At 35.2% G+C, this 16,612-nt stretch overlaps 1 protein-coding gene across 2 annotated transcripts; it reads left to right on the plus strand.

The window, feature by feature from the left end:
* The first annotated feature begins 265 nt into the window (after positions 1-265).
* Positions 266-16,449, plus strand: LOC139121053 (stAR-related lipid transfer protein 5-like). Of its 2 annotated transcripts, XM_070685651.1 has the most exons (6): positions 286-663; positions 1,708-1,734; positions 7,981-8,030; positions 8,622-8,754; positions 9,233-9,447; positions 12,977-15,920. In XM_070685651.1, the coding sequence occupies exons 1-6, from the start codon at positions 577-579 to the stop codon at positions 13,140-13,142; spliced, it is 678 nt and encodes a 225-aa protein (XP_070541752.1). In that variant the 5' UTR covers positions 286-576; the 3' UTR covers positions 13,143-15,920. The 2 variants fall into 2 exon arrangements, with proteins under 2 accessions (XP_070541753.1, XP_070541752.1); XM_070685652.1 differs by lacking the exon at positions 1,708-1,734 and having other exon boundaries at positions 266-663; positions 12,977-16,449.
* The last annotated feature ends 163 nt before the right edge of the window (positions 16,450-16,612 follow it).

Raw genomic sequence — 16,612 nt, forward strand, 5'->3', positions numbered from 1 at the left:
TGGGATTCGGCTTAGATGTACAGGCCTGCATATTCACTTGTAGCCTCATACGTAGCCGTAAATTGTCAAATAATATCCCTCGAGAATTAATAAAGGGACCTCATGGGACCCTGGCTGAAGGAGAACCGAACGCACTTTTGTAGAACGGACCTTACCGAAATTTTAACGATTTCTGATCTTGCTCCGGTAACAGGCAGAGCTTTCAGTCAAGGGGACACTCCAAGTGGTTTGTGAGTGAATTCGGCCTGGAACGAGGTGCTGAAGATTTGTAGACGGCTTTACACTGTGCAAAGGGCATTGTCCCGGGCCCGGCCCCCTCGGTTCATTCATGAGAGTCTGGTTCGTATAAATTATCCGTAATATCCGTCAGGGCGTACCTTTAGGTCAGTGCCTTGTATATTAGACAATAATGGCATTATGACGAAACGGATATTTAAATATATTATGTTAAATTTCGATCGCTGAGTTATCTTGCCGAAGCAAACGATCTGAACGTGCGTTACTTCATCAATCGGATCAAGGCTTCACTGAGTGCACAGCCGACTGAAAGTGACAGTGAAACTTCTCATCGAAGAGATGGATTACCGTGCAGAAGCAGAGAAAGCCGGCGAGAAGCTGATGGGCTATTACAAAGATACTGACTGGAAAGTGTCGAAAGTGTCTGTAAGTAATGCAAACACCCGCGGGCCCCATTTCTTCGGAGCAGACCGTTATATGAAGTTAGAGAGTAGCCCTGCGTACGATGCTGTGTGTTCCGCTACAGCTAATAGCCCCGCTCACCACAGCCCTGCAAAGACCCGTACGTAGAGTTGGTGACTTCAAATCCATTTTTGGACGACGTAAAAAGCCAAATTACTGCCGAAATTCAGCGTTCTTGGGCCCAAGTCGTATCCCTGCCTACCTCAGCTACTCGATCGCTTCCAAAAATGCCAGTCTTTATTCTTTTTTCGTAAATAACCGTCGATGTCGGCAACTCTCTCGCTAGCCCTGCATACGTACGCAGTGTACGCTGTGTGTTAGGAACTCACACAGGGAATGCACAGCGTACACTGCGTACGTACGCAGGGCTAGCGAGAGAGTTGCCGACATCGACGGTTATTTACGAAAAAAGAATAAAAGACTGGCATTTTTGGAAGCGATCGAGTAGCTGAGGTAGGCAGGGATACGACTTGGGCCCAAGAACGCTGAATTTCGGCAGTAATTTGGCTTTTTACGTCAAGTCCAAAAATGGATTTGAAGTCACCAACTCTACGTACGGGTCTTTGCAGGGCTGTGGTGAGCGGGGCTATTAGCTGTAGCGGAACACACAGCATCGTACGCAGGGCTAGTTAGAGAGCTGTTAGTTTCCCTTTCCATTTTGGAACAGCGGTCTTTTGAGTCAGGTGGTTTAATTTGTGACATAGGTCCGTCTTATTTTCTCCATGTATTGCTTGATTGTCGTACCCTGGTAAGATTGAATGCACCGTAAAATAGGTAAGGACAGTGACACCGATGGTTGAATAGTTTGCTCTCTCGTTCATAGCGGTATAGTCAGTCCCTCTATACAGGGACTGTGGCATGCGTGGTTTCACAATGGAGTGAACTTCACAACAATATTAAATTTTTTGATTGTTAAGTCCATGATAGAAAATAGACCATTTCTAGAAGAAACATTCGCCTTTTGTGTGACACACGATTTTTGCCGTTTGTTTTCGACTGACATTGCAGCAGGAGGTGTCAGCGGGTAACTTTGAGGTAAGAGTGAAAACAATATCGCTTATGTGTCTCAGTGCGTACCGCGTACGTGTCCCGAATAAAACACCCCTCTTATAGAGATTACTTTTTACGTGTGGGTCAACTCATCGGATGTGTGCCATTAAATTAGACTGTATGTTTAAATGTTCCGTAATGGTTATTGATTATTTCTCTTCGTTGTGATATTTTCTGAGTAATGAGTAATTCATTGTTTTCTCAACCCAGTACCCATTCCCTTTGTTTTAATGGGGTATAATAGGTGTTTCATAATAATTGCTGATGATATCAGTCGTAGTAAAGTGAAATGTGCTCAGTGTAGTATTGTGGAGTGAAAATATGTTAATGTGGACAAAAGTTTAATTTAAGTTTATGGATGCATGAAGAAAACAGATTTGTACACAAACTGCTCATACACACCACATATTGCAGTGTTCGTCAAAGCAATATACGTGACACCATTGAACTACGCACAGTCTTCATCTTGAAAGATGTGAAATCACTTCACAGCTGTCAAAAGGTGATGAGGGAAATTGAAAATCTTAAAAAGCTATCATTTGCGAGCATTTTCCTCATTTTTCTTTAGAGTTTATGGTGTTTTGACAAACACCCAGTCTTATACAATACAGTCGAGAAGACTTAGAAACTGCAAGACAAACCTTCCACCTCTCCCAGGCCTGAACCCTCTCAGTCGATTGATATGCAAATGAGAATCGAAACAGTAAATTGAGTTTGTGATTAGCATATCGTCTGCATTGTGGCCTGGCTCAATCACCATCACTCAATGACAGCCGCCTTGTTTGCTCAAAGATATCACTTCACCAAGGAAAATCCTGTGAAACGTAACTTGATAACGGAGGCTGCTGAATGGGCTTGATGTAAAATATTCATAGATGTAATAGTATATGTGTAATTGTTATCCCAGGAATGTTACCAAGATTCATGATGTACAGAAGATTTGCACTATAATCAATCAAAATTTGTATATCTAGCAGACAATCACAGATCACGGAAAACACTCATCTCTGCTCGGTTGGAAATTGATATAGGATTAAAATAACTTACATGAAAAGTAGCTTGAAATGATAATTAAAGTTTTATTTCAAAATCAAATTGTGTTTACCTGTGGTAGAAAGGTAATACATAAACTTCAATGGTGGTTAAGGAGACTATACAGTATACTAGACTGACCAAACTAACCCATGTGCACCAGACATTTGCAGTATGGTAACTTTCAACAGTTTTCCTTAATGCATTTCAAAATACACAGTATTTGGCTGAGCTGCTCTCCAGGTATTTTACATGCAAATTTTTATCACTGTAAAATTAAATTCACACCTAGACAGGAATTTGTTGCTCCGCTGTCAGCGACGCGGAGCTTATCAAATAGGTTGATTTTCCGTCGTCGTCCGTCGTCGTCCGTCGTCCGTCGTCCGTCGTCCGTCGTCGTCATCGTCGTCGTCGTCCGTCAACAATTGCCTTCTCCTCTGAAACCGCAAGTCCAATTGCTTTGAAATTTTATATGCAGTTCACTTTGGGTGACCTCACTTAAGTTTGTTCAAATCGTGGTGAAATTTGCATATTTGTATTTTTGGGGCATTTTTTGGTGTTTTTGGTAAAAAAATCTTCTTCTCTTAAACCGCTTGTCCGATTGCTTTGAAATTTAATATGCAGTTTACTTAGGGTGACTTCAGTCAGATTTGTTCAAATCGTGGTGAAATTTGCATATTTGTATTTTTAAGGCAATTTTTGTCATTTTTGGTAAAAAAATCTTTAAAAATCTTCTTCTTCAAAACTACCAGTCAGATAGCTTTGAAATTTGGTACATATGTCCCTAGGGATGATCTATTTCAGATTTGTTCAAATTGTGAAGAAATATGCAAATTTGCATTTTTAAGGCAATTTTTGCCATTTTTGGTCAAAAAATGTATTTCTCAAAAAGTACTGGTCTGATAGTTTTGACATTTGGTATACAGGTTTCTATAGATGCACTAAGTAATATATATTGAATTTCTGATGAAATCTGTAATTTTGTATTTTTGGGGCAAATTTTGCCATTTTTGGTCAAAAAATGTGTATTTCCAAAACTACTCATCTGATAGCTTTGAAATTTAGTATAGAGGTTCCTACACATGAACTAAATGATATGCATTGAAATTATGATGAATCTGCAATTTTGTATTTTTGGGGCAATTTTGCCATTTTTGGTCAAAAAATGTGTATTTCCAAAAGTACTCATCTGATAGCTTTGAAATTTAGTATACAGGTTCCTACAGATCACCTTAATGATATTTGTAGAAATTATGATGAAATCTGCAATTTTGTAATTTTGGGGCATTTTTGCCATTTTTGGTCAAAAAACGTGTTTCTCAAAAAGTACTGGTCTGATAGCTTTGAAATTTGGTATACACATGTACAGATGAGCTAAGTAATATATATTTAATTTCTCTTGAAATCTGTTGTTTTGTATTTTTGGGGCAATTTTTGCAATTTTAGGTCAAAAAATGTGTATTTCAAAAACTGCTCATCTGATAGCTTTGAAATTTGGTATACAGGTTTCCATAGATGAACTAAATGATATTTATTGAAATAATGATGAAATCTGCAATTTTGAATTTTGGGGCAATTTTTCCCATTTTGGTCAAAAAATGTGTTTCTCAAAAAGTACTGGTCTAACAGCTTTGAAATTTGGTATACAGGTTTCTATAGATGAACTAAATTTGATCTTTTGAAATTATGATGAAATCTGCAATTTTTATTTTGGGGGGCAATTGTTGCCATTTTTGGTCAGAAAATTTTATTCTCAAAACACTACTCATCAGATAGCTTTGGTTGACATGTTCCTAGGGATGATCCGATGTGATATATTCAAAGTATGATGAAATCTTCAATTGTGTATTTTTGCAGCTTATTTTAGCCACTTTTTTCTGGCCACTGCATTGAGCTATCAAAGATTTCCTCCTTCTTCATCAACATGTGTCAAAAATAGTTATTCTCTACATAAACACAGCGGAGCTATATCGGCCGCTAGTCGCTTGTTTCTCAACAATAATCAAATAAATATGGCATGCATCTTCAGAAATGATATCAAAAGCAAATACTGCTGGGTTTATCAACATGACAGGCAAAATTATAGTAATATGACAGCAACCTTTTACAAAGACATCCTTGAAATGCAACCTAGGAATCAAGGTATGAAGCAGATCATTTTGACACACACTGTAACATCAACCTTCACTGTTAGCTGAAGACGGTTACCTTCTTAGGTGAAGTCAGTAAAAATCGTCTGGCTTATGCTTCTGTGTAGCATAATTTGCCTCTGACTCAGTCAATAAGTTTATTTATTTGTATGCTTTTAGGGCTCTTCAAAGGGTCAGGTCTGTTAAAAGTAATAAAACATGGGAATATATTGTGTTATTCATTTCAACATAATTTGATAACAAAAGGTGAACCTCAGAGGAAGCAGGTTACATTTGGCAACTCAGTTTAGGAGGCCTGCCAGGCCACAGGATGTGAAGTGAGTTATATCTGTTGAATGATCTATTCATGAATAGAAATTCTTTCAGCTCTACCACACTGACTTTAAATAGTGTTTCCGTCCAGCTGTACTTTTCTGTTCAGGATTTTCAAAGATGTATAAAGTGTCTGCCAATGGCCTGGGGAAATATGTGACTTTACAGTTTTACATTCCTGTGGTTGGCCTGTTGAAAGGAGGATCTGGTCTGATGAATTCATAAACTGGAGCAAAAACTATTACCTGTAGCCTGTAGACCATGAAAACCTAAGGGTATACACTCTTCATTAACCTTGAATATTTCAATGGATTGATACCAGATAGATCAAGTTCAAGAGAGTTGATAAAAATTTACTTGAAATCAAAGTTTCCAATAAATCAATATGGGGGAAATGGAAGAATTGTAATAAAACATAACAGAAATTAAAAATGATAGTACTTTTTCCTCATCAGTCCATTTGGTTTTCAATCCTGTGATATCTTCCTTGTCAATTGTAAAATGAAATGTTGTTGATCTTTGTACATGTGCAGTATTTGTCATGGTTGTTTTGCATGCACTATTTTTACAGTCACTGCAGCTAGAAATGTTCAGTGCAAAGATATTAACTGCAGATTTTTAGCTCCCATATATATGCATATGTATATATGCAAATGGGAGGTATTCGTATAAGGTGGAAAAATGTTGTCTGTATGTATGTATGTATGTATGTATGTATGTATGTATGTCCGTCCACATCAAAAAACTCCTAAACTGAAGCACCTACTGTCTTAGTATTTGGTGTACAGGTGCACCTAGGGATGGAGATGTGAATTTGTTCAAATGAACATGTCAGTGCCAAAAATATGCAAATGAGGGGAAAAAAAGGAAAAATCCTGCAAATGGCTAAAACTCAGTAAGCATTGGTCAGATTTGGTTGAAACTTGGTATGCAGATTTCTTTATGTATTCTAAATTATGGGTGCAAAAATTTGGATGAAATTTGCATGTTTGTATTTTTAGGGTACTTTTCCGTTTTTAGTCAAAAAATCTTGTTCTCTGAAATCACTCGTGTGATTGCTATGAAACTTAATATTCATGTTCCTCAGGATGACCTCAGTCATGCTTGTACAAATTGTATTGATATTGTCATATTTGTAATTTTGGGGCAATTTTCCCAATTTTGATAAAAAAAAATTTTTATCCAAAATTACTGATTTGATAGCTTTGATATTTGGTATACAGGTATCTAAGATTAATCTCAATATAATGTATTGAAGGTATGTTGAAACTGGCAATTTTTTTTTATTTTGGGGGCAATTTTTGCCTTTTTGGTCAAAAAATTTTTCTCCTAAAACTTCTGATCTGGTAGCTTTGATATCTAGTGTACAGGTTCCTAGGGTTTATGTTAAAATTAGATATATTCAAAATTAGGATGAAATCTGCAATTTTGTATTTTGGGGGGCAATTTTTCTCATTTTTGGTCAAAAAATTTGTTTCTCAAAATTTACCAGTCTGATTGCTTTGATATTTAGTAAACCGGTTCTTAGGGTTTTTGTTAATAAGATATATTGAAATTAAGTTGAAATCTGGAATTTTGAATTTTTGGGGCAACTTTGCGAAACTGTCACAGTTTTACTGGGATATCTTTCATTTTGTATTTTTAAGATTTTTTTGGTAATTTTATACCTACTGGAACTAAGAGTATATAATGTGGTGATTTAGTAAGCATTTGATATGGTAAACTGTATTTGGTGTTGAAATGCGGTAAAAAAATCCTGGCAGATTTTGAAAAAATTCCAAACAAATGCCAATAAAAAATTCAGCCAGAGAAGGTTTGACAAAAAGAAAAGGTGGGAGAGTGGGGAAAAAGAATGTACAATGGATCGGATAAAAAAGATAATGTACCTCATCGATCTTCCAGACACCACCCCTTATCAAATGGTCCACCCCGATGTATTTTTGTGCGCAATTAACCATGCAGTGTATTTTAGTTTAAGATGTCAAGTTAGGTAAGGATTTGAAAGGAATAGTCAAGTTCACCACAGTTTAACTTTATCTCTTGTGTCATCATCCTTGTGTAATTGGTTAAGTTTGTAAGTTGTTCAAGATGTGGATGCACCAGCTATTCTGGAAGAAAACAATGTTTACTTTTCCCCATAGAGTTTCTGAGTTGATGATTGTATGTTGAAATTTCTCCATGTATCTGGTGTATGGGCAAAGTGTAAGCATTGGTTGCATGTTATGTATTTCAGTCTATGTCAAATATTGTAAATGAAAAATCAAGAACACTTTACTGTGTGCTTGTAATATTTGTCAATACTTATACTGCCTTGCAGATTGATTGTCTTAAAGATTATCACAGAAGTAGAAAAGGAAAAGAAACTAATCAAATTGCTGTAACATATTCACTCTCAGTGCCTGTATAGGCCTATACTTAACTATTTTATCATTACATTTAGCTGTTTGTTATATCTTTATCACTCTCCATGGGCCAAGGCACACTTGGGGTCAATGTCATCACTCTGTGCCAGTCTGTGTATGTCAGTCTGTCTGTATATGTATGTCCATGTTTCATACAATTGTTGACTTGTTTTGATAACTATATGGGAGCAAACAGTGATGTTGTCACTATTTTTTCAATATTGTGTTCGCTATTGTATGTATCATGTAATATTTATAATGAGTTTTATGAAGACATTTAAAGTTTACCCCTTGACGTTAATTATTTCTAATTTCTTGTTTCTTTTTTACTGTAGAAAGAAGTTACCGTTTCCCACAAGAAATCTGCAGAATTTGATGGTCATATGTAAGTATTTTTTTAGGACACATTTAAAGGGAACCAGGCAATCTTTATATTTGAGGGTTGAAAGATTATCCACTAGATGTTAAATGTAGACAGCATGTGTAATATTCATTGTGTGTGTAATATTCATTGTGTGCAGAAATTTTATTGCTCTTATTAGTAATGTTTTAGAGACTTTAGTATGGTAAGATAGTGTAGTGAGGTATCTGTACCCTAACTTTCTCTGCATGGTGTACAAATTAATCAAACTGTTTTTAATGAGATTTGATAGTGTTTCACAGCAGAGAACACAATCCAATGCCCTTGAAGAGAGCAAAATCACTTAATGTTAAGGCTGTTAGATTCTACATGGATGAATTGAAAGGGCAATCCTGTGTCACTCTGTCAAAGTGAGAACAAGGCAGGAGATTGGATCATGCACAGAGTATAGTACTTGTGTGCAAAACTATTGTGGTGCAGTGGAATGCCCAGTGTATATTTAGATTTAAGACCAAGCTGATGAACTATTACATTATATCGTTTAAGTTTAAATTCTCTCTCTCCCCTTCTCTCTGTCTCTCTCTGTCTCTGTCTCTCTCTCTCCCACACACACAGATACAAGGCTGAGTGTGTTTTGGATGGCACACCAGATGAAATTGTAAAGTATGTAATACCAACACCATTAGGTGTACGAGAGAAATGGGACAAAACTATCAAATCCTCAGAAGTGCTTGAGTCTTCTGAAAAGGTAAGATATATAGTTCATCCAGAAATGTGATGTCTTTCTTTAAACATGAAACTCAGACTAATGCTATACGCCTGTCAGGGATGCTTGAAATTTCTGAACGAACACATCATTTACCGGTAATGATAATTATGCCACACAACAATTTACCAGATGTAGCAATTGCTATGTGGTTTACGGGACACAGCATAGGTAGATTAGAAGCTTACAAAAACTAAAGAGAGCATTGCCTATACTCATATGTGTAGACGTTATAGCATAAAGAGTTTGACTCTGCCTGTATTTTTTTGCCAATATTTCTTTTTTGTTTGTTTGTTTATTTTACATCATCAGCCGTCAACAGGTGCAGCAGTTGCTTCAGTCTTTCAACTCAGATTTTTTAATGTATAGAAAGCAGGCCTTGGGTTGTCTGTGTAAACCACTGGGTTTTATTATAAGTGCAAAGTATGATGATTGCAATCCCTTGTTTTTTTTCGCATAGGATTTCTTTGTGGTTCACTCCCAGACACACAGTTCTGCAATGGGTGTAATTTCATCGCGTGATTTTATAGATGCTGTTCTGATAAACCACTTAGATGAAGACAATATTGTGTGCACCAATTCTGTAAGCGTAGAGCATCCACAATGTCCGCCCGTAGATGATGTAGTGAGGGCATTCAACCATCCAGGTGGAACGTTCTGTGTTCCAGTTAAAGGGTAAGTATATGGATGCTTGGTTGCACATTAAATTTTCATTTGTTGCAGAAGTGTACTGTTTCCACAATTGACTTCCTTAAACAAAAGCTCCATTTCAGTTAACAGTGGAACAATGGATTGTGTAGGTGTACATCCGTCAGAGTTGATATCACGGTACTGCAATATGTTTCCTACTATTATAAATGCTTTGGCAACAGAGATATATCAAGTACTGAATCTAATTCCAATCAGAAGTATCGTTGAATGGAATAAACCTCTAACATAGGTGCTGTTTTAATCAAAACCAATTTAAGTAAAGGAAATTCAAATAAAAATGGAGTAAGACCAAAAGGTTGCTAAATACCCAAGTGTGAATGGGCGCCAATTGCAAGTCCAGTAATAAGTACTTCCATTTCAAGTGTGATTAGATATACACAATGTTTTAGAGTAGCCATTTCTGAGCTGTCTATATTAATCTTTTTATCTCTGCAAAACTGGATGCTCCATTCGGTGGAACTATATAGCATTTCAAACCCTGGCATCTCTCCATCCCAAACAAATCCAGTGTTTTGTTTTACAGCTGCCAAGAATGATTTGGCTATCTTGACAAACTTAACAGATGTTCAGTGAAACACGTCGTCAGGCAAACTTTGAAAATGTACTGTAAGTCATACATCCAAGGCAAAAAAATATGGCTCAGTGCCGGGCTGTATGTTTGCATAGCTGGCTTGTCAAGAAATCCCTTCAGATGGTCTATGATTTAACCAACTAAAACTTTAAACAAATATTTCAATGTATTTGGCTGCTTCTCAGAATTGTGAAATAGTAATGAGCTTACCGTGCCATCTAATCAAATTTTTAACCAGAAGGGATGACATAATCTTATGAATAATTCACAAGAAAATGATTCATTTAAATGATGGATGTGTCAATTCTAAGCTGATCCCATGTGATTTCCTCTCAGTGCATAGATACACAAAATGAGTTGAATGTCCTGGTAAAAATTATTCTCTTCGAGTCGTCCCCCAAAAAGAACAAATATATGTATTTTTAAAGTATATATTCTACAAACTTTGCATTATCACTACCGGTAGTTTCTCTCGTCAGTAAGGTTGCCTACTTTCAGTGTATCATTTTATGCTTTACGGAGAACAGTTTTTGCAGATGAACTGACTCTGCAGTTTCCTGTATTTTGTATGCCATTAGCAATATTTTCTACCCAAGTCTCAAAGCTACACCCACTCAGGACTGTGACAGAACCCTCTCATGGCCTGGGGCTCAAAGTTTTCATGGCATATTTTATGGAGTCTTTCTGAAAAACTAAGAAATATGATATTCCACATTTACAATGAATCAGATTATTTAGAAAGTTAATAAGAAGCAGTCATGAGTTCATTCAAGAGATGAAAGTTTAATATTATTAATTTTTGATTAAAAATATTGATTTTACTTAATTTAATGAAAATAGTCAATCTTGATAAGATGTCACACCTCGTCATACATGAAAACCATTCAGAATATGATAGTCGGTTTCCTCAGAGATAAATTATGGCTAACATATAGTGTGCTGGATATTCTCAGAAACAGTTTGATCAGCTTTAGCTATCAAGAAATGCTGTAATATGCAAAGTACCAGAGACAGAGCAACAGCCTGAGGGCTGAGTGACAGAGATTAATGACTGAAATTTCAAGGAGGTCAATAGTCTGGACTGTGTACCAGTAAATATCGTGATGCATGGGAACATCAGTAATATATCAGTGTTCAGTTACATATCAAAGCTACATCCCCCGATTACATTTATTATCCATTTAAATCGATAATTCCATGCATGCGGTGACTCAACTTCAAGAAATCCAGATGAATTTTTTGTACACATTGCAAAAATAACCTATGGCAAACAATACGGCTTTCGTACGGAATATTGAATAACCAGCTCCCATGATGCATCAGTGAAATGCAGAATTGAATTGTATGCCCACTAGCAATGAAACATTATTTTCTGAACATGTCACGTGCTTCAACTCCTGCTGGTTCAAATATTGAAAAGGGACATTTGAATTGCACTGGATCAATAGCTGCTGCCACAATAGACTGGGAACTGAATTATCATGTTATTACAAGATACCTTAATATTTACCACAATACTATATATAGGACCCATATCTTGGCTTGAAATTTGTGAGTTATGATGATGTAAATAAATATGGATATCAATGTACGTTGTCTTTTTTGTATTTAGAGATTATTGATAGCCATTGGTCCATGTGTTGGTGTCATTTGATTATCAGAAGCAATGATGATGAAAATTTTAAGTTAAAAGTATCGTATTTGACATGCTAGTTCTATTTACAATTTGTGTTAAAGTAAAAATTTCAGTTCGATTTACGAACACTTCAAGTGAATTCATGTAATTACAAAGTCACTATCTTTTTACATTAGTTTCATCTGAGCACACATTATACAGTACATATCTGAAATGATGTCATCAGCATATTTACATGTTATATGTGTGTGAGCAGAGCTGTGGTGATTGATAATTCAAAATATGTCACTAAGCAGAACAAATATAAATATTTCTCACATGAAACAAAAATAACTTGAAAAGATAGCAACTTTGTCCATTTACATTTGGTAGTTTGCAATTGCACTCACATTAGGTGATTAAAATAAGTCAGAGTTATGCATGAGAGAGTAATGTTCAGTATGAGGAAATTTGATTCATTTTGTGGACAAGAAACCTCTGAAAGTATCTTTGCTTGATAATCTTGGTGAAATGGATCTCCTTGTAATAAGATCACCAGTCTTACAGGGAACGACCTTTGTGAACTTTAACCTTTCCATTCATAGTTCCATTGGTTGGTAAGGTCACAGAGTCATTGACCGTTTGTGGCTCAGATTATCAGGTCAATCTGTCGTCATGCTTCATTAGGTATCCCATATCTCAATGCCCTGAGGGTTGGTAACTGTTACTTAACCACAATACCATTAAGGGGTTATTTGACTGTGTCTTGCTGAAGAAAACAATCTAGTCTTCAGCAGATGAAATGATCTGTTTAAAGGTAGCAGTGTGTGTGTGTGTGTGTGTGTGTGTGCGTGTGTGCGTGTCACATTACCTTACCTTCCAGTTGTCTACCCAGTTGGTTTTTGTGTTTGTCAGAAAAGTTTATACAACTTCAGCATGTACAGAGACATGTAACATAAATGTCATCAGTTGTTCCCATTTAGTCATATTAAACAAGTAAAGTATTACCTTCTTGTATTGAAAGTTCCGTACTATAATGATGTCTAAAAGAATGTGATGAACTTATTAGCTTTACCATACATGTATTGAATTATCTAATCAAAAATATGTGATTAATATTCTGCATACAGCTTATATATCATATTTTATGGATTTTGCCATCACTGGATGATAATTTCTAAACACAAATAAATATTCTGAACAACAGGATAGTTCAATTGACACAAATGTCTGACAGTTATTGATGATAGTGTATGTGTTGATTTTATCGTTGGAGAAAACTAATTTTGCATGCTTGTTTCTTTCAGTGAGGAAAACAAGACCAAAGTGATAAATTTTCTACAGTCTGATCTCAAAGGAATGCTTCCAAGAACACTGGTAGAGACAGCACTACCCAACACCATGATTGACTTTATCATTGGCCTAAAAACAGCATTAGATAACAAAATACTCCATGAACCAGCTGAAGATTAAAGCTATACTTGCCCTGACAGATGAAGACTGGTATCAGAGTTCAAATAATCATGTCTGAATGTCTGACCTCTTTGCTTGCATGTAATCTATCTGACATTTTTAAAAGTTCTATCTATATAACAAATGAGATGTATTCATAGCACAGACTAGCCAAGCTTCATATCATAATCATAAGAGCAGTCAATTATCAAATTCAAAAAATGATACTTGTCACTTTACTGGAAATTTGCAACTTTGCTTCAACAACAAGATATTGTGCTTCATTTGCATACGACCTGTAATGTAACAAGTCAGTTTTGTCTGACAGATATAAACCATCCTGCATGTAAAGAAATAATTAGCAAGTTTTATTCACCAGAGTTGAATGCAGAGTAAATGCATTTCATTCCAATTTACATACTAGAGCGGATATGATTTCTTAGCACACTTAGATTGTGTATATGTATTATAATATTTGAAGTGTGTGCCAACTGATGCCATATAGCATGTCTTTAAATAAACTCCATTGGAACTTGTGAGGAATGCTGATTAATAATATTAAACTGGTCTAAGATGTTCACAAAAGAGAAAAGTTGTTCCAAGTACATTTGATTTCATAAATCTTACCAACCTTTGCTTCTATACAACTTATTGTTAATCTAAAATATTATTGAAATTTTGGCGTCTTTGGACAAAAAAGTCAACAATGGAATACTTGAAATGAAAATGACACAAAGAGTGGACACTGTATAGAATTTGAAATAGCAGTTACCTTTACGTACTATGATTCTGTAATTCAAACCTTTACACTGGGATTTGATGTTTTTATCAAATCAGAAAAGAGACGTCTGTGACTTTTGAGCAAAGACAGAAGATATGTTTCCATGCTCTAAATGTAATTAGACTGTTACAAAGCATCATGTGAAGATGCCAATGACAATGTGATCTGTCAAAACTACAGATCCGCAGATAAATTTCAGAGAAGTTGCTCTGCATTCTAACATGCCTTATAGATTCTTTTTACAAAATTGCATTTTACAAATTCAATTTGAGTTTGAGTTTGGTTCTAGTGAGACTAGAGATAAAATTTGGCTGATAAAGCATCCAGTGTTTCCTCATTTGTGATACATCATATCAGCAAGGAGTATGTATACTTATTTACACAATTAGACTGCTTAGAACATTTTTGTTGGAAAATTATATTACAAAGCTAGTTTTAATAATATTATATTTATTAGAATGCTGTCAGTACAGTGCAGTGACGTTACACCATGATGTAAGAAATGTTTTTTGTCATTTGAATTGTCTACAAACATTCTAGTGTTCTTGTTTTAAATGTCTGTATGTGCCTCAATTTTCAAAAGTCGTCCAGAGTTTGGATTAATGCTTCAATCCAACACAATTCTGATGTTAAGTGTCATTCCAACTCCTAGGTATGGGTATTGTAATAGATTAGTTCAGTATAAGACAGTATTTTGTATTTTTGTATCTTTGTCATTGGAACAAAATTATGTGGCAAATAGCTGTACAACTGGTACCAAAATAGAGAGACTGTGTGTCTGTCTGTCTGTCTGTCTGTCTCTCTCTCTCTCTCTCTCCTCTCTCTCTCTGATTGTTGCTCATCTGAAATATTATCAGCACTTCCATTAGCAATTGATTATCCTTGAAACATCACAAAACCCTTTGGGATTTTACAAGATTCTGAATCATCAAATCAACATGAGACAAGGCAAACAAATTTATCATTATGCTGCCGACAGCTGTTCAATCATTGAGATTATGATCAAATACTTACAGTAATTTCCATTTCAAATTATGTTTTCACCCCTCACCATTATTAATAGGTATGATCAAATACTTACAGTAATTTCCATTTCAAATCATGTTTTCACCCCTCACCATTATTAATAGGGATGATCAAATGATGTCCATGAAAATTTAGCATGTCATTTCATCACAGGAATTTTAAATTTTATTTTTTCGTTATTTAAAATTATTTAATAAAATGTATTTCAAGTCTTGCAAAGACAAATGTTGTTAAACATTCAGTGAATTTTTTGCTTTCAGAGGCTGACTATCACAGACAAAGAATTCGAAAGATGAGTCAAGAGTAACTTATTTTTGCTCAAGAAGGCTGTACTAGTAAAAACTTTAAAAAATAGTTTTCTTAACATTAAATGCTACCAAGAGCCATTTTGAAAAAAATAACATGAACTTTGGGCATTCTCTACTTTGTTTGCAACAACTACCCGTAAGATTTTTCAATAAGATTGATATGTCAAATAATTGTATGATTTGACATTGAAGTCCCACTCTTGATGGGAAAGCACTGATGGGAAAGCCTAGAGATTCATGTTGAAAGAATGGTGAAGACTCAGTTTTGATGTGGAAGCAAGGTATACTGCAATGTTCACATCAATTTGTAAAATCTAAAGTGTGTACAACCATCTTAGAATTTATGTCTGAGCTACTTGTATGTAACTCTTCAGGTGATACCCAGTTTGGCCTTGACTAGTGTTCTTAATAGAGGTATGAAAAATTTCTCGCAGTGGATGCAAATCCTATAGCTGCAAAGTTTGCATGGTTTTGTTGTTTTTTTGTGAACATTCAAATTCACATCTGACTGTTGGTTCAACATTGTTATGAAACTTGTGGTATTTGTATTAAACAAAATACAGACAAAGAATATGTGATTTAAATTTGATGCACATTTCTAAACTTGCATTGATACCAAGGATGTCTTTAGTGTCAAAAATTAGATTTTATGATGTGGAGCAAGCAATAAAATTTAAGAAAGCATCTTTTTTTGGTAAATGCATGAATGCAACACACTTGAGTTTCATAATGTTCCATTGTAATTCTATTTTTTTATTTTCTTATAAAGATATTTAATTTATTGTAATTTAGGTTACAGAAATATGCATTCTGAAAAACATAGCAACTCTGCTTCATCATAGCATAGGAAAATGTCAATCTCTCGTTTTCCAACATACATCCTTTCACATGCTTTCTCATACTCAGAAAGCTATTGATCCATCTGTACTTTTCAGTGTTGTATTTTGCTACATAAGTTCACTTACATTTGTAACCTATAGATTATGCAGAGACCATATGGTCATCTATGCTTTTAGATCTTGTCTCAAACCCTGATGAATTTCTTTAAAAATATCAGAACTGAATTTTGCTCAACTTTGGGCAGATAGTGCCAAAATCCATAAATAGCTAATTGACTAATTTTAGAAACACTGTTTAAGTGCATCAATCAGTGTACAGTATTGTTGTCACCGTCAACATTTTAGTGAGATGAAATATATTAATCAAAAAATCATGACTCTATCTAGTGTGGACTGTTAGTCAAGTTATGTTTTGTACTTTTCCCATCAATTTCGAGTACACAGAAATAAGCTGAAGATAAAAGCAAACTATGCTTTTGGGTCATGGTATCAGGATGATGAATAAGTTCACTAAAGAACAAATTGGGAATTCTGGTA

This window comes from Ptychodera flava, chromosome 21 (assembly GCF_041260155.1).
Source record: "Ptychodera flava strain L36383 chromosome 21, AS_Pfla_20210202, whole genome shotgun sequence".
In the NCBI taxonomy this organism is placed as follows: Eukaryota; Metazoa; Hemichordata; class Enteropneusta; family Ptychoderidae; genus Ptychodera; species Ptychodera flava.